This window comes from Neolamprologus multifasciatus, chromosome 2, assembly GCF_963576455.1.
Source record: "Neolamprologus multifasciatus chromosome 2, fNeoMul1.2, whole genome shotgun sequence".
In the NCBI taxonomy this organism is placed as follows: domain Eukaryota; kingdom Metazoa; phylum Chordata; class Actinopteri; order Cichliformes; family Cichlidae; genus Neolamprologus; species Neolamprologus multifasciatus.
The window spans coordinates 18702409-18722280 of NC_140440.1; the positions used below are offsets into that span (position 1 = coordinate 18702409).

At 40.4% G+C, this 19872-nt stretch overlaps 1 protein-coding gene across 1 annotated transcript in view; it reads left to right on the forward strand.

Moving 5' to 3' along the window:
* The window catches only part of aff2 (AF4/FMR2 family, member 2), a 193499-nt gene that overhangs the window by 120341 nt on the left and 53286 nt on the right, over positions 1 to 19872 (forward strand). Inside the window, 2 exon segments of the mRNA XM_085173062.1 lie at positions 4273 to 4327; positions 15693 to 15730. Coding sequence (XP_085029188.1) covers positions 4273 to 4327; positions 15693 to 15730 — 93 coding nt within the window.

The following is a 19872-nucleotide window of genomic DNA, read 5'->3' on the forward strand; positions in this document are numbered from 1 at the left end:
TCTAATGAGAGTTTTTAAGTGTCAAGTGTGATGCATTATTTATACACTTTATTAAAAACTTCATTTAAGGGTTAGAGAGTATTTGGTGAGGATGGCGTCAAAAAGCACTCTCCTAAAAAAGACTTGATGGGTAGGAGATGATGCAAAAATCCTGCAACTTAAGAAAAAGTCAAGGCAGTCTTGTAAGTTAGCGGTAATTCAGCTGGATGGTTTGATTAAAGTCCCAGGTCAAAATGTAAGTTCTCATTTCCTTCACTTTAGATATGCAGTTAAATAGTTAATTATATCTCCATTAGGATGAAGTCTGTGGGAGCTGCAGTGCTTTCTGTGCCGTTTTATGCTAAGCTTTCAAAGCTGATAAGCCCTTTCCTGTTGATTACTCATGTATACTCCACAGTGCAATTTTTCCCCAATCTTGTATTCAAACATAAATGCTGCTTTGTTTATTAGGGTGAAATAATTGTTCTTGGTTAAAAACAATGCCTAGTTTACTGCTGCCATTAGGCCATTCTCTGTTTTCACTGTGATGCTCAACAGGCGTAAAATGTTCTCGATAATGAATAGGCCTACCTCGTCTTATTCAACAGTAAATGAGCTGTTTAGGCTAATTGCTATATTCTTTGCTGAATGTTTACTATGTCTGGCTTTACAGAAAACTCATCCAGCTGTAATCCTTCTCCAACAGGCTCAGTACCTTAATGCCCAATAAGAAAAACACAGTGAATTCTGCTGTTTCATTATAGTCGATAGAGCAGTGAGTAAGAAGTTTTGTGACACTGTGATCCAATCACATGATATTCATTTAGGCAAATGCATGAAAAAGCCTCCTTTAGTGTTTGAGCTTTGCTGGCTCAGAAACACAGATAACACCTTGGCTAGTGTCTGTGAAGGTTCTCAGTCATCCAGGTCATTGTAGTCAAAGGAGCTTTCAAAGAAAAGCATCTGGACTTCTTTAAGTTGCTTGAAGACGTTTCACCTCTCATCCGAGAAGCTTCTTCAGTTCTAAGGTCAAATGGCGGAGAGTCCCAGGTTTAAACCCAGTGGGAGTATCCCCCCAAAGAGGGACAAAGGACCCCCTGATCGCTCACCCGAAACCCTGGCTGATTGGGACCAACACCCGTTTTCACACCTTGGCTCATGTGATTAGAGGACCATCAGGGGGTCCTTTGTCCCTCTTTGGGGGGAAACTCCCACTGGGTTTAAATCTGGGACTTTCTGCCATTTGACCTTAGAACTGAAGAGGCTTCTTGGATGAGAGGTGAAACGTCTTCAAGCAACTTAAAGAAGTCCAGACGCTTTTCTTTGAAAGCTCCTTTGACCACCTTGGTTAGGGTGCATTTGTCAACAAAAAGCGCTTTGTATAAAATAAAATATAATGCTAAAAAACTTGCGACACTAATCTCAGGGACCTCGACCTCCAGGTCAGAGGTCAAGTTTTCTGAAAGTCTTGCGAATGTGATGAAGAATACGGAAACTTAACTCTGAAAGTGAACTTATGCTAAGACGATGAACACGTTAGCGTGCATTTGTCAACAAAAAGCGCTTTGTATAAAATAAAATATAATGCTAAAAAACTTGCGACACTAAACGCTTAAAGACTTTTTACTGCAGTACACTTTAAGTAAAGTTGTCTGACACTTAAAAAATAAGTCACAGACACAGTTGAACCCCACTTACGCTAATTTTAGCCATTTTGCCAAATACATTTTGAGCTAAGCTAGCTAGCTAGCTAGCTAGTTAGCGAGAGCTAATGAAAGCTTGTCATTTCAGCTTTACAAAGCCAGAGACACTAGAAAGGATAAACAAACCACTTGAAGAATCCCAAATAGGAGGAGGAACTCTGAAGTGCCAAAGATGCCAGTTAAATAAGTTTACAGCAAAAATCATTACCAGTTTCCTTACAGGTAGAACACAAACCCCTACATTATCATTGGAAAAGTGCTACCTTTGGTGTCCAGCAATCATTAACCATAAAACTGGGGTCCAGGTGGTGGTATTACTACGCAGGTAAAGTCTAAAATAGCAGCCTGCCAAAACTTTCCTCAACATTTGTTTTTAAAATGCAGTTATTAATAATAATAAGAAGAAATACTTATTGCAGTCAAAACATGTAAAACAAGATTAAAAACGTATCTAATATCAATATCAGAAAACAAAATAGTTCAGAAAGATAAAAGATTATACCAAAGAAGACACTCGATCAGATAGAAAATGCAAAAAAGTGAATTCATAAATCTAAACCTGATACAGGAAGTAGCTTAAAGCTAAAATGAAGCAGGTGTTGTTGCATTGCGTGGTAGAGATTTTTTTTCTACCATGTACAGTAAGTAATCATGGTGTTAATCATTCACAGCTAATATTTTGCTTAAAAGACAACAAACTATGACCCAAATTAGTTTACAGTTTCAGTGATCAGCTGTATCTGTTGGAGCTCAGTCTGAGGGGAGTTATTTTTTTCTCCTTATCTTTCCTCATGTGGTGCATTTTCCATTGTTATACCTCTCTGACCTGTCTTCCCCATTTGATGTTTTGTGTAATGTATGTATGGTCGGAGGGTAAGATGGTGCCGCCATCGCGTGCAATCGGTCGGCAGCCTTAAGAAATTTCCCCTTGTGGGAGTAATAAAGGTATATCAAATCAAATCAAACCTCGGATTTTGAATCTCAGGGACCTCGACCTCCAGGTCAGAGGTCAAGTTTTCTGAAAGTCTTGCGAATGTGATGAAGAATACGGAAACTTAACTCTGAAAGTGAACTTATGCTAAGACGATGAACACGTTAGCGTGCATTTGTCAACAAAAAGCGCTTTGTATAAAATAAAATATAATGCTAAAAAACTTGTGACACTAAACGCTTAAAGACTTTTTACTGCAGTACACTTTAAGTAAAGTTGTCTGACACTTAAAAAATAAGTCACAGACACAGTTGAACCCCACTTACGCTAATTTTAGCCATTTTGCCAAATACATTTTGCCAAATACATTTTGAGTAATTAGATTAGTGTGGCTTTGATTGTGGCTCCTCCTCGAGTTATGGAGCTCTGGTAGCGCTGAACTTTTACCAATAAAAGGACTCAATTTTATAAAGCCAATTAAGAGCATCTGCTCCTAGTAGAAATGTGATGTTCTGCTTTCTAAGCTCTGCATGTCATGGATGCTTTAGTCCATAACTCATTTATATCTGAGTGCGTCTGTCCTCCTTATTCTCTCTTGTGCATTTTATTCATTTCCCTGCCATGCTTCCCTTCCTCGCTCTCTCTCCCTCTCTCTCTATTCAGCCTACATCTCCCTCTCTTTCAGTCGCTGCCACCACCACTCGCTCCCCTTCACTTCCCCATCATTATCATCTCCATCTCACTCACTATCTCTCTCTCTCCATCTGTCCCTTCTTATGAAATAAAATATGAATCCATTATTCATTCATTCAAACATATCTATCATTGCCGTGTGCAGCGCCGTGCCCCTTATCTGCAAAGCTTTTTCTTATTGTGCTTTGGTTATTCACGACTCATACAGCCCCATCTGAAAACACCACAACACTGGGGAGTATTTTTTAGCGGTGCAAGCACTGACAAGAGTGGTTCGTGAGGCAGTAAAAATCCCTTTAGGGGATTCTCCTGTCATAACAATAGCAGTGCAAGCTTAAAATAACAGTAGTTTGTGTGGAGGGTTTATATAAAGCAATAAAACATGGGAACTTGCCAATCCACAGCACATAAATACTGAATAATTTGTGTGGTAAGGAGCAGGTGATGCTGTGAGGGAGGTCATGTTATCGACTGCGCCTTATATATCTCTTTCATTGGAGCTGTATTGTTAGCAGTTGATCTCTCGCACGGGGAGAGCAAAGCAAACACGAGAATAGGAGAAACGGGGCAACGACCAGGTTCTTTTTCCAATTAGAAACCTCTTTAAAAAATCAGCGTGCAATCGTGATGAAGGGCCCGTGTCTGCCAAGCACCTCCTCTTTTGTTTCCAAGAAATTCTTGGCCGTAGGTCAGCAGTTGTCAGACAGAAAGTTTCCAGGTGAAAAAACAATCCCTGAGCTCTAAAAGCTGAACATCTGGTAGGTTTTTAGCTGTGAATGTCCGCTTCCTCATTCCCCAACATGAACCACCAGCTTGTTGCTTTTTTTTGCTGTGTAATTAATCCGTTGACCAAAAAAAAAAGGCTCTTGAAAGGGAATCACAGATCACAACTTGCCATAATCAAACTAATGCAAGCAGACAGGAGGTCACGGCCGCAATAACACATGTCTCTGTGTCTCTGTGCAGAATGTTGGAGGATGACCTGAAGATCAGCAGCGACGAGGAAGAGACCGAACAACAGGTGAGCTCCCTCTGCTGTCCGTCCTCTTATTCAGCTGCCGCATATGATCCCTCGCTCCAGCTTCTCCTCCATCTGTCCTTCAGCGTTTCATCTACTAGCATAGCACGCAGTAAATTCAGCGGTGGTTGTGTCACATTTGTTAATTCATTCATCTGGGAGTTGTCAGTGTTTCTGAAAGCATAATTCGTCCTAATTTTTCCTTCCATTTGTCACTTAATGTCTTGTATTACAGTAGCTTAAAAGATAGATACTTAGAAACTTGCATCAGCTTTGACTGTGGACTTCATATGAAGGATACTGAGCCCCCAAAGTGCCCACATACTCGAAGACTTACTTTAAGTAATAGGATCAGATGTAACTCTTCCTATGAGTGACATGAGTACACTGTAAAATGTTAGATTTAATGGAATTGACTGCATTCAGTTTATATCAGGCGCTTTTCTTTAACGATTCATTATATGGATAAATGAACCTTTGATTTTATATATTTCAGTTGCATTTTCCTCAAAATGATTGCTTCCTGTTTATGAAGTATTAAATAAAAATCAGGAGTAACACTGTTTATAGGTGCTGGATGTCAGTGCCGTACCCAAAGTTATTTTGTTCTTCATGAATGACACGGCAAAGTCGAATCATGTCACCTGGACCAAGGCGCAGGACACGGAGTTTAAACAAGTTTAAACAAAAGGGCGAGCCGTTTATTGTGGCTGATTAGCATGAATACAAAATAAAAGAAGCAAAAGGCGAAGCGGGGCGAAAACTAAACTAAAACCTAAACTGGAAAAAACTAAACTATGATGACTGTGACAAAAACATGAATATGACTCAGAGCAGGAAACTATGAGAATAAACACGAACACGAAACTTGAGCACGACCTGAACAGAATCACGAATGACCTGAAACGTGACATGAAGGGAAGAAAACAGACGACCTGACAAAGACTGAATGGACCACACAGACTAAATACACACAGGAGGTGATCAGGGAAAGTGGAAAGACCTGGGGACACAGCTGACACAAATCAACATAATGACACCGCAGGGGAAGTAAAACAAGAGACACCTGACTCTTCAAAATAAAACAGGAAACACTGAGAGACGCAGACATGACAACTCAGGCTTGACAGCATGAAATACGCAGACAAGAAACACACGACAACTAACACAGAAGGCCTGAGTGGAAACGTAACCCAAACTTAACATTATCTCATGAGCAGAGATGGGCAGTAACGTTTTACAATTAACTGTAATCTGATTACTTTTTTCAAGTAACAATTAATGTTATGGATTACTATTGCAAAATAAGTTAGATTACTGTTACTTTCCTGTAAGCACGCTATGTTACTGCGTTACTAAACCGTGATTTTGTTTGTGAGAGCGTCTCATGATAGTGACGTTCGAGTGTGCGACGTCCATGGCAGCGACAGATGTGTGCAGATTAACAATGGATAATATGGAGTGCAGGAGAGAGTACGACCATGCAGCATTAAAACTGGGACGGACTTATAGTACTTTACGTTTTATTGCGTAAAAAGTGACAAAATCATTAGTGTCCGCCGTACACAAACTTCTTTCTACATCTTATATGCTGGAATATGCAGAAAATAGGTTTAAATGTTAAAGAATTTCTTCAAGTCAAAGACTGTTGCATATAATTCAATTTTTACTTGATGCAATGTGCATAACATTAAAAATTGTAAACTAATTAAACAATTTTAAAAAGACAATTTTCCATTTGATTCAATTTTATATGATGGATAAAAAATAGAATTGGTCTGTTGGTTTATTACATATTCAGGTTGTGTATCGTGTTTTTGAAAAATAACTAAAATTATGTAACTAATTGAAAATAAGTAATCAGTAATGTAACAGGATTACTTTGTTGGAGAAGTAATCAGTAATAAGTAACTAATTACTTTTTCAAGTAACTTGAACAACACTGCTCATGAGTATTACAAAATAACTTAACTCTACTCTTTCTTATGGAGAGCGTGTGATTTTAACATAATATTAACATAAGAAATCAACAATACACGAAACGCTGGGTCAGATCTGACAGGCCAGGCTCAGGGACGAGGCGCTAAGGAAGACTAAATCTGATTGCAAGCTGCCCCCTCACTGTGATGTCACAAACAGCTGGAAATCAAAGTACAACAAAGCTGGCTACAGGTTTATACTGAAGTCATGCAGGGTGCAGGGGGAACGACTCAGGTTTTACAGTATAAATACTGGCTGACATTTACACTTTAGAAGAGTCGGTTAGTTGTTATTATTACATAATAACTGTAAGTTTAACCTGACATTTATCTCACACTACACATCAAGACTAACATTGTGCAACTTCATGCTGAAGAAAATGTGCAATATGATCAAAAGCTTCAGGAAAACTAATACATGTAATTTCTGGTGAGATTGTTTATTTTTTCCTATTAAAATGCAATAAACCAAACACAGACATGCAGGAAAGTGAGATGTTCCAGTAACAAGCAGACACAGAGAAAAGAAAGTGAAGGCTCCTCCCGTACTTTATTTATTGACTTTATTGAGTGACTAATTACTGCCGATCTTTTGGTTTTTACTTTAAGTTTTGTAATGAATCATTTAGATGCTAATTTAATTTGTCATTCTGTAATAGCTTTTTAAATTGTTCAATTTATTAAGTGTTTGTAATTAAATACAGTAGGTCAGTTAGTGTTCTGGTGGCTCTGCCTGCTAATTCTGGGGCTAAAAAACACCAAGCTTAGTCATTAAAGGTCAGAATGTCAGTATTGGTGGTAGCTTCTCCATCACTGGTCTGATGTTTACAAACCTTGGAGCGGTGATGTGTCCTGTTGTGGGGTGTATCAGCATTTTTTATCCACTATTCACTGACTAAAGAGGTCGCCTTTGTCACTCTGGGAAACTTTGCATATTTGCGTGCGGTCGTCCTGCTCTTCCTGTCTTGTTTTTCAGTATGGAAATTGGCACGGTGGCCCTTTCTCCTCTAATCACTGTCATCACGCGCTAATGATGCCAGAGATGAGTTCAAAGCAGTCAGTGGGGGTCGTGCTGCTGCCCCCTCCCCACTGTGCACACAGATATCAGCGCTCATCAAAGAGTCTGTGAGATGTTTTCTGTTAATGACGATACCGATTCCTCTCATCCCATTTTAACTGGCCTTCTGATTGTATAATAACCATGATGGTAGATATTATAATTATAAATGATGGCAGGTCATTTATAATGGTTTAAGTTTGTGTAATGTGTGCATTCAGGATTGCAGTGAGTGGCAAGTATAATTAGAAAAATACTGAACAACTATGGCTTGTTTGGAAAGGTTTCCAGGAGAAAACATCTTCTCTCTAAAAGAAAAAGAAATGGAATCGCAGCTTAGGTCTGCACACAAACTGTAAGACGTATGGAACAATTTCCTTTGGACAGACAAGACAGAAGTGGAGATGTTTGGCCATCTACGACAGTACAAACACCCTGTTGAGCACGGTGCTGGAGGGGTGATGATTTGGGCTTGTTTTGCAGCCACAGGACCTGAGCACCTTCATATTCTAGAGTCAAATGTGAGGTCGTCTGTCTGACAGTGATCCCAAACACAGCAACAAATCTACAATGATTCAGTCAAAGTCCAGAACTCAACCAAAATATTATAGCGAGACCATAAATAAGATATCCATGAACGATTGTCTGCAAACCTCAGAGTACTGTGAAAAACTTTCTTTTTCATATGATTGTATACATTTGATTGCTTGCATCGTTTGCACTGAGTTTGTATGCATATATTTATCCAATCGAATGAGATTTGGAACAACTAGCGAGTCCTACTTGTCATATAAACCACCTTCAGCCAAAGCTGAAAAATGAAGCCAAGGTAGAAGCGCCAAAAACTGCCGTTCTTGTTGGCCACTCAGTCTCCATATGCACAGCTTTATCCATATAAAGAAATAAAGCCTGCTACAAAAACAGTTTGTTCTATAGCTGATTTCCTCCTTCATATTCTCATTCCTTTCTATATTCTTATGGGTAAAATAAGATGTGTGGCCACTTTGACTGTGCTGACACAGGCAGCTCTACCCAGTCACTGTCTGCTAATTCTAATGAATGTGGCATCAGTCACACTGAAGCCTTAACTTACAGTGTCCTGAACCAATAAGTGACATCAGCATTTTGTCTTGTTGAACTAGATTCAATTATTTATTTTATCATCAATCTACATGTAAGACACCAACATTTAATTAATTTCTGAGAAATAACTAAGAAACACCATCTTTGAAAAAGTTTTCCGGTCCTTTAACATGACATTTGGTCTTAGTCAGCTGTTCTTGAGGTATTTCAATGACTTCACGTAAATGTGCCAAAATGACTGGATATAGCAGTCATAGCTGATAGTGTGTCAGAGTGAATAACAAGCCTTGGGAGTCATGAGCGAATTGACTTTAGACCTGCGAGAGAGAATTGTGTAAAGGCATAGATCTGGGGGAAAATTGCAAGTATGTTTCTGCAGCGCTGAAAGTATGATGTTTGAAACAGAAGTTGTTTGGAACTATCAGCAGTTCCCTCAGTTTGAGGTACTAAAGGTACTAAAGAACCTCCTCGGTTCTAAAAGCTCCTGACAGGACGTGGAGGTGGCAGGGCATTATAGAAGGTCACAGACAGTCGTATGGAAGATTCCCAAAAGGCTCAAGAATTTCAATTAAATTAAATAAAATGTTTTTTATATAGCGCCAAATAAAAGAAAACAGACATTTCAAGCTTTGTAAGGCATAGACTCTACAACTGTACAGAGAAAACCCCAACAGTCAGTGGGAAGGAAAAACTCCCTTTTAACAGGAAGAAACCTCCAGCCAGAGCCAGGGTCATGGAGGGGCGGGGCCATCTGCCGTGACCAGCCGGGGGTGATGGGAGGGAGACAGGATAAAAGAAACACCAGAAGAAATCTCAGATAATAAGAAACGAAGATTTGAGGCTGACGTTGCTGCTAAAGGTGATTTAACGAAGTGTCTGAATGCCTTTACGTTAAAACTGGATTTTTTCCGTCTTTCTGTATTTAAGAAAAAACGAAAACCTGTTTTACTCAGAATTAATTGAACCATTTGAAGATGAAGCCAAGCAGTCAACACCTTGACAGGGGCTGGAAACATCCTCTATGGATTTTATTTATGCAGCAAAGTTTCAAACACAAATGGGTTTCCTCCAATCTCCCATTTGTGGCTGACATATTGTCAAGTCCCAGCAGAATTAAAAAGAGCGAGGGGAAAGGCAGAAGTGTATGAGGGACTTTTTGTTGTATTGTTTGTGTGTAGGTAACAAAAACTACAGGCTTCATTTGTCTGTGCAAATTTTATTTTTATTATGTGTGTTAGGGAAAGAGATATTTGACATTTTGATATAAAAACACAAAATATATGCAAAAAAGGACACAGGATTAAGTCTAATTTGACTGTTTTCACCATACATTCAGTCGCTCTCTTTCTCTCTCACGCTCTGTATTTTTTATTTTGTTGTCAGCCTGTGTGCAAGACAGACACTGGGATTGATTCAGATAAACAGAGAGGGAGGTGCGAAAGAATGAAAGGAACTGAATAAGTTAGAGGGAGAGAGACCAAACAGAGTGAAAACAACATAGACAGGAGGAAAGGACGGAGAAAGAGGGAAAGAAAACCAGATGACAGCGAGGCTGAGATGTATTTGGTGGCATTTTTCCGTGCATGCTCTTAACAGGCTTATGGCAAATGAGTGCACGGTGTATTATCAAGCTTTCTTAGCCTGAAGTAAAACACAACACGCACACATTCATAACTGACACACACACATATATGCCTGCATGTACTACACATTTGCACACATATACATAGGGAGATGCACATACAGTGTACTCATGCAGACGTTGCCTCACAAGCATTTACTCCAGCAAACACATAAATATAAACACATGCTGACGGAGTGTGTGTGTGTAAGAGAGACACGCACACAGATGCACAGTGTCATTAGTATGCCGTGGCACAACACTGTGAGGGCAGCAGAGGAGTATGATGAATATGTTTTTGGCACAGAGCAAAAGGAGATGGAGGAGAGGAGGGAATTAAAAGAAGGAGCAGAGGAAGGGGGAGATGAGGATAGAGGAGAGGAAAGGAGTGAGGGCAGAAAAGAGAGAGATGTTCCTAATGACTTTAGAAACTGACAGAAAAACAGCAACCCAATTACCGCTGCAGGACCGTCCTTTGTCTCTATCTGCCTGTGTTTCTCTCTTTTTCTCTCTGCGAGCTCGTGATGACAGATCACCTTGGTCAGAGCAAAGTCGGGCTTAAAAGTTCCGTCTCTATATGAAGGCACAGTTGCAGCTGGGAAAAGTGTCTAGCAGATAGGAAGCCTTAAACACATCACGCCTGCTGCACTGTGGCTTAGCTACAGTAATACTGAATGCAGACGAGTTTTGTCGTGCGTAGGCTGAGTAATGTTACACGACGCTATAATATTAAATTCAGGAAAATGCAGCTGGAGGAGATCAGTTTTAGCTGCGCAGCATTCGGATGAATCTGTGGAGGAAATCAGGTCTAAAGAGATAAACATGCCAGCCTGACAGAGCTGGTTGGTAAAGGTTAAAAGAGCTGCATGCATGAACTAACTTGAGCTGCATTCACACTGCATGGAGCAGAGAGTTGGCTTTGTCTCCATGGGAAACTCACAGGTGTTGGTCGAAACATTAGCAACAGCTCTGCAGTGAATTAGCATGAAGAGTCTTGAAACTGGAACATTTAAATAGAATTAAGCTGATATCCTTTTTTTAGTTTGAAAAGTTGGTTTAGTTTTCCCGACATTGGTTACCATTGTGATCTGTATTATTTTATCTATGCCTTTACAGTCACCGGGGTTCATTGCCCAAGGATTAAGCCATTGGCTTTCCAATTGGCAGACAACCTGCTGAGGCCAATCAATGTTCAGCCAATAGTATTGGCAAACGTTTTGACTTCTGCTAGCAGGGAAAGCGCAGGAAATACAAATTCTATAACGAATTTCAGTTATACTACGATCGTAATAGGGACGAGAGGCTGAGGCACAACTACAATGACTGTGAGCACGTGCAATGAACTCTTTTAAGCAACTTTGATGCGTCGAGATAGTGATAAAACAGCAGCCTACCAACCTGCTTTCAGTCCACTATCAGTTAGTGCACAGTGTTAGTGCATCAGTCAGTGATTTCATGGGGTTAATATAGTTTTTTTTTGTATTAATACAGCAAATATCAAATTGGCATAAATCCCAAATCTACACAGGTCCAAATAAACTCTCACAGATTTGAAACATATTTTTTTTCACCGACAGTGATGTTGTTGCTGCAGGTTGGCAAAGCAAAATGACATAAGTCCTCGTCAATCTACAACCAGTTGCGTCAAGTCCCCTATTGGAAAGAGACACGTTGCAAACAAGTCGCACTCATCCATTCAGACTGACTCAGGCTGATTGTTTATAAATTAGATGGTAGTTATTTTCTAACCTTTGCTAGTCTGTCTGAGAGTGATTGCAGCCAGTCTGAGTTGGACCATGATTGCTTGGAGACAGGTTGCCTCCCACCAGGTGACCTGTGGCGTCGCTTTTATATCAAAGTTGCCCAGATGTTGAGAGTGTTGCACACTCAACCTCTGAGTGAATATTTCATTGTTGTAGCTACTTGCAATCAGTTGCATAAAACTAAGAAATATATAGAAATCGATCAGTCTGTCAGTGTAATCACCAGTTGCCAAATCATTTTCACTGTGACTGAGCCTTTACATGAAGAAAAAGGTCTACTATGTGACAGATCCTCACACATCACCTCTTCCTATCAAAATAGTTTTAAAACACTTTGCATTGGCTTCCTATATCATCTATATTCTGGACGGATCACAGATTGTAAGAAGGGAGCTAACAAGGAAGTAAAGCATTTGCTTCTAGTACTATGAAGCAGTATTTCTGTGAATGGCTTTCTGTTTAGCTTGGCACTTGGCGTGCACTGCAGAATGCAAATGAGCATGCAGACTACAAAATGCACAGAAACACTTCAACTGCTGGAAATCCAGTACACATCATAGTGATGTACTCAAGGATTTGAATGTGCACTAGGTAGGAAACATGAAACCAGAGCATCAAAGGAAATCTGATTAGCGGAGCTTTACGACAAAAAGACCCACGCTGGTGTTCGGGGTGCCGTTAAGTCTGTGCAATCGACACGTGTAGAAAATATATTGTGTTGCACAAGTGAGCAGCTCTGACCTTTTATCTATCCAGTGGCAACATCCTATTAATCATCTAAAGCACATAGTTACAGGGTGACCTCAAATCACAGTCCTGGGTGGTTTAATTGCGAAGCAGCCTCATAAATAAAGAAAAGCTAAAAGAAGTGAACGGTGGGTGTTTATGGAGAGAACAAGGACGACGGGACAAGTGTCAGGACACCGCTTTCACTACAACTTTAATTAAAGCTCAAAATTGGGTTTTTGAAATGAATGTGTTTACTTTTAGCCTTGGTAGGTTTTTTTGTGCCTGTATAATCACCAGTTTTGCAACTAAATGCAATTGTTCATTTTTGGCGTAATGCTAGGTGATCTCAGAGCGCAGATCATGTCCACTGCTGCGACTTCCATCAGAGATTGGCAGACTTCCTGCAGAAGAGCAGCAGTTTAAAAAAAAGGAAAGGGCAGAGGCTACCAACAAACCTTGAAATAGAAATATCGCGTAACAACGAGTCAAAGAAAGCTAGACAGCACAAACAAATAGAAGTATAGAAAGGCATCGATCAGTGAATTCAAAAGGCTGCCGAGTAAATGCAAAGTGTTAAAGTGACTACGTGGGCTTAAAGGCAGCTGAGTAAACAGAGTCCTTATCATGGCTAACACATCGCAAAGAAACACACTTGTTCATATGTTAGTTGACTGTTGGACATGATTGAGTTCACAGCCATCAAACCAAGCAGAAATGCTCGTGTATGTAACAGGACAGATTAAAGACCGATAATGTTCACAAACAGGAAAGTGTTTGGTGGACTTGCTGTGTCAAATCCAGCTGGCATCGGAGGGAAAGATGCTAAAATACAGTCTCTTTGTGTTCCACTTGTGAAAATCCAGCAGCTCCTGTATTTTCAGTAACGCAACCTCCTCGCAAGAGTTGCATCATAAATTCGAGAACTGAGTTCAGGTGTTAGAAATGCTTTTACAAAGTCTCTCACGTGAAAGTAAAGTGACACTGTACAAGACAAGCAAAGAATTCATTGTTCGCTTCCTGTTTAAATTGGTGTGGGGGTGTTTAAAGCCTTGTTAAGACCGTATTGCCGGCCCCGCTGTGAAACATTGAGATGTCTCGCACCCACACGAGAAAGGCGAGCGAAGAGGGGATTTTAGAAATATAATCATATACGTCTGGAAAAGCTTTAAGGTCTGAATCGTGTTGCTTTTGGTAAAACAGCTTGTCCCTTTTTATCGGGAACAATGCTCGCAGCCGTGTTCTAACAGAGGAGATTGTGTGAATAAATGCTGGTTGGTTTGTTCTTTATTTAAATCCAAGTAAAGCCACCAGCCAGCTAAATATATTCACACATAGATCCTCTCCATGAGCCCTGCAAGCCTCCCAAAGCCAAAGATCTGAGGAGGTTTGTTGTTCTAGCCTGCAGCTCCGCATCGATCTATCAGAAACTTCACTGGTCCAGTTAATCACCTTATTCCTAGAGAGAGAGAGAGAGAGAGTGGGGGGGAAACAACAACAAGCCGGAGGGAAGAAAAGGTCCTGTTTTTGTTTGAGTAATTCATTTTAATTGTTGGGTTACAGTGCTTGAAGAAAAATTAATGGCTGATATTTGCGGGAATTGAGTTTACTGTTTTTGTTTTGCCGTTCTAATTGATGTAGCCATGCACAAAAATGACTGGGAGGCGTCAGAGGGAGGAAGAGAGGACGGGGGAGAAGGTGGATGTTAGGAAAAGGCTTCACTGACATGCTTAATCACCCCCCCCCAATCCCCCCTCCCCCCTGTTCTTTTTGCTGAAAGGAGGAAAAGTATGAATAGAAATAAAGCAGAGGCTCGGAGTGAGGGCAGGGAGGAAGAGGGGGCGTAAAGGAAGAGACGATAAGGAGAAAATCGAGGTTTACTGTCAGTTTAATGACAAGACGTTCTTCTTCTAATAGAGGAGAGCTGATTGAGGGAAGGTGAGGCTAAGAAGGTGAAAAGATAGTTTGTGTTTTCTGGAAAATAATTAAGAAAAGCAACACACACACATGGTTACACCGTCGTTCAGTACAGAGGGGGTCGTATCACTAACTCATCTACACTGAGTGCAGCAGCTGGAAAGGACAACTACAATCTCAACTTTTCTCAAACTAGGATTTCAAATTTAATTTTAAAATACTCTGTCATACATTTGACCTTTGACCTCTCAACAATAATGCTCTATGTCGCTAATTAAAAGCATCGAATAGCATCGCCGTTGTTTGTATTGAAAACATACAGACCAATAGGAAACAACATAGGGAAAGTCTTTGTTGTGTATGTTACAGGTTCTAATCATTCCCGACTAACTTTTTGTTGGAAAATAAAATAAACTTGTGATCAGCAACTTTTTTCCCTGATGTTTATTATTAAATGTTTAAACAAATTTTACTAAACTATAAAAAAACTATGCAGTTAAACTATGCAACATATGTTTTATATCTACAAAAATAATCCTGTGCCAAGCCAGCACGCTCTCTGAGCAGCATTTACTTTTAAGGGAATGGTAAGAAATCTGTAGTGCAGTCTAACACGTGCAAAGAGCAGCTTTTGTCATTTAAAGTATTTAAAAAGAACAAAGAAAGCGAAACAAAATAAGATACTATTGTCTTAAAAGTAAATGCTGCCCTGAGAGCGAGCTGGGCTGTGTCGTATTTTTTTGTGGGTTTTTTGTGCTCAATAAATGTAACGAATATTACTACCCTGTTTCTGATGTTTATTAAAAGATGTCTTAGAGATACATAGTTACACAGACTGTGACGATTTGGGTTGATTTTATTTCTCTTTTTTGACACAGTGCCTAGTATCATTTAATCCAACCAAATGAGCGCATTGATCAATTTATCAGCGCTGTCTGGAATTGATTTGAATCGAACCATTAGGTGATCAATAGAGGCATGTCGCTCCTCGCTCGTCCTCCGATTGTGGAATAACTGCATCCGTCACACTCGGGAGTTTTAAAAATGAACAAGCTTTCATTTGTTTCTTAATAAGAACATTAATCAGACGGCAAGTAAAGTCAGTGATGTTTATCACACGTCGTATTGTGTTCTCAGCATAATCACTGTCTCGATAGTTAAACATAATCTATGAACATGACTTCTGATTTTTTCTTTTTGTTGTTGTTTCTTTTTGCGACAGGTGTCCGACAAGCCTAAAGCCAGAGCCGCAGCCCTGAGGTAAGACAAATAACCAAACGCTGTATTTGTAATGAGGTGATTTGCTCCTCTTAATTCCACGTAGCGGATGGACTGCACTCTGCAGCCTCGTTTTCATCCTCACAGAAAATAGCACTCACAATAGAGCTGGCGTGCAAGCTGCTCTTCTGCCACCGAGAGCAACCTGGGCTAAGTAAGACCGCAGTCAGATGTCGTGTATTACTTGTTGTTTTGGCAGAGAGAAATAAGGCAGATCCACATATGGCCTGCATTAAGTCAAGTAGCCGGCGCGTCATGCTTCTATATGGCGTGGCAGCCAGCGAGTCTTTGGCAGAGGGTGTGAGGTTAATGGAGTGTGTGACTTTCAATATCAGCCAAACAACAAGCTATAAATAACTGTTCTTGCCCTGAAACAGGCAATTGAGGTAGCTGTGGTCAGTGTTTCTCTTTCTGTACTTGTTTTTGAAAGCACGGTTTAGGAGTGCAGAGCCGGCTCTCACAACCCTCAGCGTCTAACACGTCTTGCTTCAGTAAATATCCAACGTTTTAGCGGGACAGTGTTTGATTTTAAGGGTTTTTTTGCTATATGAAGTTAATCGCAAATGCAGCCGCTATTAAGTCTTCTGCAGGTGTTGCGCCTGTAATTCACCGAAACATCTGCGGCGACAGGTGTCCACTTGATAAGGAGAGTCAGCGGCCCGCACGCTTCAGCTCTAACATTCAGATTTAGACAGCATACTCGCTATTTGTATCGCAGGGAGACTTTGCAGGGGCTCTGCGTGTAGACTGTGGCTCTGAGGAGGAAACATAAAACCCTGCATACATGCATGCATGCGTTATGTTTGAAGGTCAGCGAGTAACATTTCCTCAGGCTCTTTTTTAATAAATGTGGTCTCGTTACAGCTTAACACACATTTAACATTTAGATGCTTCTGTTGTTCGTTCGAGTGTAGGGCACCTTGTTATCGATGCTTTTTGAGTTTCCAGCGTTTCCTTTTTTGTTTATTATCCTGGGTTATGGGATGTAATGCATTGTGCATTAGCGTAATCTTATTTCTGCCAGTTGTTACTGTAGATCAAGCATCAGTAATAATCGTCCTGCGGTATGTTGTAGTAAATGAACAGCTTATTCTTGATTCAGCTGGTTAAGTGGCACATGTACAAATGATTTAAGACCTGCATAATTAATGAACACGTTGTTCCTGATTTGTTTTCTTTTCAATTCATTATTTTTTTCCCACCACATTGTTAATCATTACTCTGCAGCGAGGGACCTCCCTGCCTCAGCAGCTCTTGTCCTAAGGTTGTCATCCACTGGGGGTCGGGGTCTGGAGCATATCCCAGCAGTCTTAGGGTGAGAAGCTGGGGTTACTCTGGACAGGTTTTCTAGTCAAACAGGCAAACATTCACAATCACGGCCAATTTAGAATAGCTAGTTAACCGAACATGGATGTCTTTGGACTGTGGGAGGAAAAGATTCTTCTGTTGTGAGGTGAAAGAGCTAACCACTGCACCGCTGTGGCTCCGTTACCTCTGAGTGTATCAGAGTTTGGATACTTTCCTCCCATATAATAGGTTGTTAGTATCACAGTCACACTATGGAAAACTGTAGTTGCATGATCAAATTATTGTGGCCATGTGCAATGCACTGGTGATCTTCTTGCATCTTGTAATGGTGGCTTTGAAGACAGGGATCAGGTCTGCACTAGTCCACTTTTATCAGATTGACACTGGATGGGGTTAAATTAACAATTACATGCGACCTGTGTCTGTTAATGTGGTGATTAGCTGTAAGAAATTGGTAAAAATGTCAAATCTGTATGCATAAATTCACATTAGAGAGAAACTCAACTGGTTACATTCAGTTTCCAACCAGCCTCGTAGATTTGAAACAGAAACTCCTCCATAAATAGTGACATAGTTGCTGCAGGATGGCAGTTTAACTGCAGAGTGACATAGCTGCTTCATATACGAATATAACCAAAGTACTACGAGTCGGCAACCAGCTGAGTTGTATCGCTTACTGCAAAAAGACACCGTAGACAAGTTGCATTTATTGCATTCATAGTGCAACAAACTGGGATAGCATTTATAAATTTGACAGAAATAATTAGCAAATCTTTGCCAGTCTGTCTGAGAATGATGAGTCCATTTCAGTCGAAACAGGTCGCCTCTCACCTCCTGTGTACTGGACTAACCGTCTAAAGTTCTCACCCACAGACTGAGACTGAGGGTGTTGCATGTTCAGGGCAGCCATGAATTTTTCCGAGATGCACCGATGTTCCTGTACTGTTTTTACCCCAGTGTGACTGAGCAATTATGGAAGCAGTTGATTATAAACCATAGTTTTATTATAACAGCTGCAACCATCTATGGCTTGTATAATAACGGGAGCAAAGGAGAAGGTGAGAAATGATGTTGCCGAGCGATGCTCCACCATGGCAGGATGTTGGGGTGGATGGATGGATCCAAAAACAATCTCTTGAAGACTGTCAGTGTTTTCAGTTTCCATTTCTGTTTCACAGTTGAAGCCGTTTATTGGGCATTGTGATATCAGAAGTACAGGTTTAGGGCTGATTAAACAAATGTTTTAGTCATCGATGATGAGTCTAGCTTTCTCCAGAGGACTGCATATTTGTTGGTGTTGTTTTTTTTTGTAATAATTAATGAATTCATTATTTTTTTTGTAGCCTGTCATGTCTGGCAGCTTTTGCAATCAGAATTATGATCTGCACTGTTGTGCCAAACATATTTGCTTTTCCAAGACAAGCTCGGTAAGATCACCTGGTTCATCTTTTTTTATGTATTTAATTGTGCTTCTCTTGTTGCCACTAATTGCATTCTTCACTAAACATATATCTAATAGGCAGAGACACTGCGGATGTAACATTGTCATCAGTGATAAGTTTTCTGAAGGTGTTAAAGCCCATTTTCATTATTTTAAGACATGTTTCCATTTATCTTCCAGGGCTGTGTGGGCTCCCCGGTTTGTCTTCTTGCTAAGTGTTAACATCTTTGGGGAACATATCACCTACTTAATCATTAGAATGAAAAACAATGTTAGATGCATTTTTAACATCACAGAACATTGGAAAGAATCCATGTAAACAGCTGATTTTGGCACCGGGATCAATTTTTCATAAGTTCATCTTTTACTTGCAATGTGTTGTGAAGCCCAGACTGGTGCATTAGGATATAAGAATCTTTTATAAATGAGGCTCGTTGTGTTCACAATCTGAGGGCATTAGTATTCAAGTCTGGAGTGTGACTGTGTGTGTGTGTAGGTGTGTGTGTGTGTATGTGAGAGAGAGAGAGACAGACAGACAGCAAAGCAAGAGAGAAAGAGAGTGTGTGTCTGTGTGTGCCCCAGGCCATGTGTTACTCTGCTACCGCTAATGAGCCCATTCACTCTGCAGCCCAATCTACTGAACACCACACACACACACACACACACACACACACACACACACACACACACACACACACACACACAGATATCTGTGGGGACGCTGGGACTAGAGATGCTGTGAGCGATCCACTGGCTATATCCCCCCGTGGAAAGCAACACTCGCTGTCTCACCCACACTCCTCACACCATCCATACAGACACGCATATTTTTTTAATCCTTGCTCTAACAGCGTTACCCACATACCAATCGTTATTGTGCCACACACACAACCACCCACCTTATCATCCCACCACAGTGTATATTAGACTGTATCATTCTTTTATTACTTCTCTGTAATCTTCACAATCTCTGCTAGCTGCTTCTGTTTTGTGCGTTATATCCCGTTCACATCTTTCATCACACTGGTGAGGAAAATCGCCTCCAGTGATATGAACTGGTCTTTTTTTTGTGATTATTTTAATAGTAATAGCGTTCGAGTAGTTCTGGGTGGGTAGTCCTAGTGTTATTTTAGTTAGCGGTGCTGTGAATGGTGTTGAATGGGTTTTACTGAGAGCTCTTTGATGTACAGGTCCTCTGTATTCATAACTGGGGACAGCAATAACTCAAAACCATTCAGACACGGGCAAATCAATATGCTGATATAGTAAAGCTCAACAATGATGGATGTGCTTGCATGAGCAGTAATGAGAACAGGCTGCTCGTTCAGGCTGTCGGGTCAGTGTGTTGTGTTCAGGAAGTTTAGCAGAATGCTTT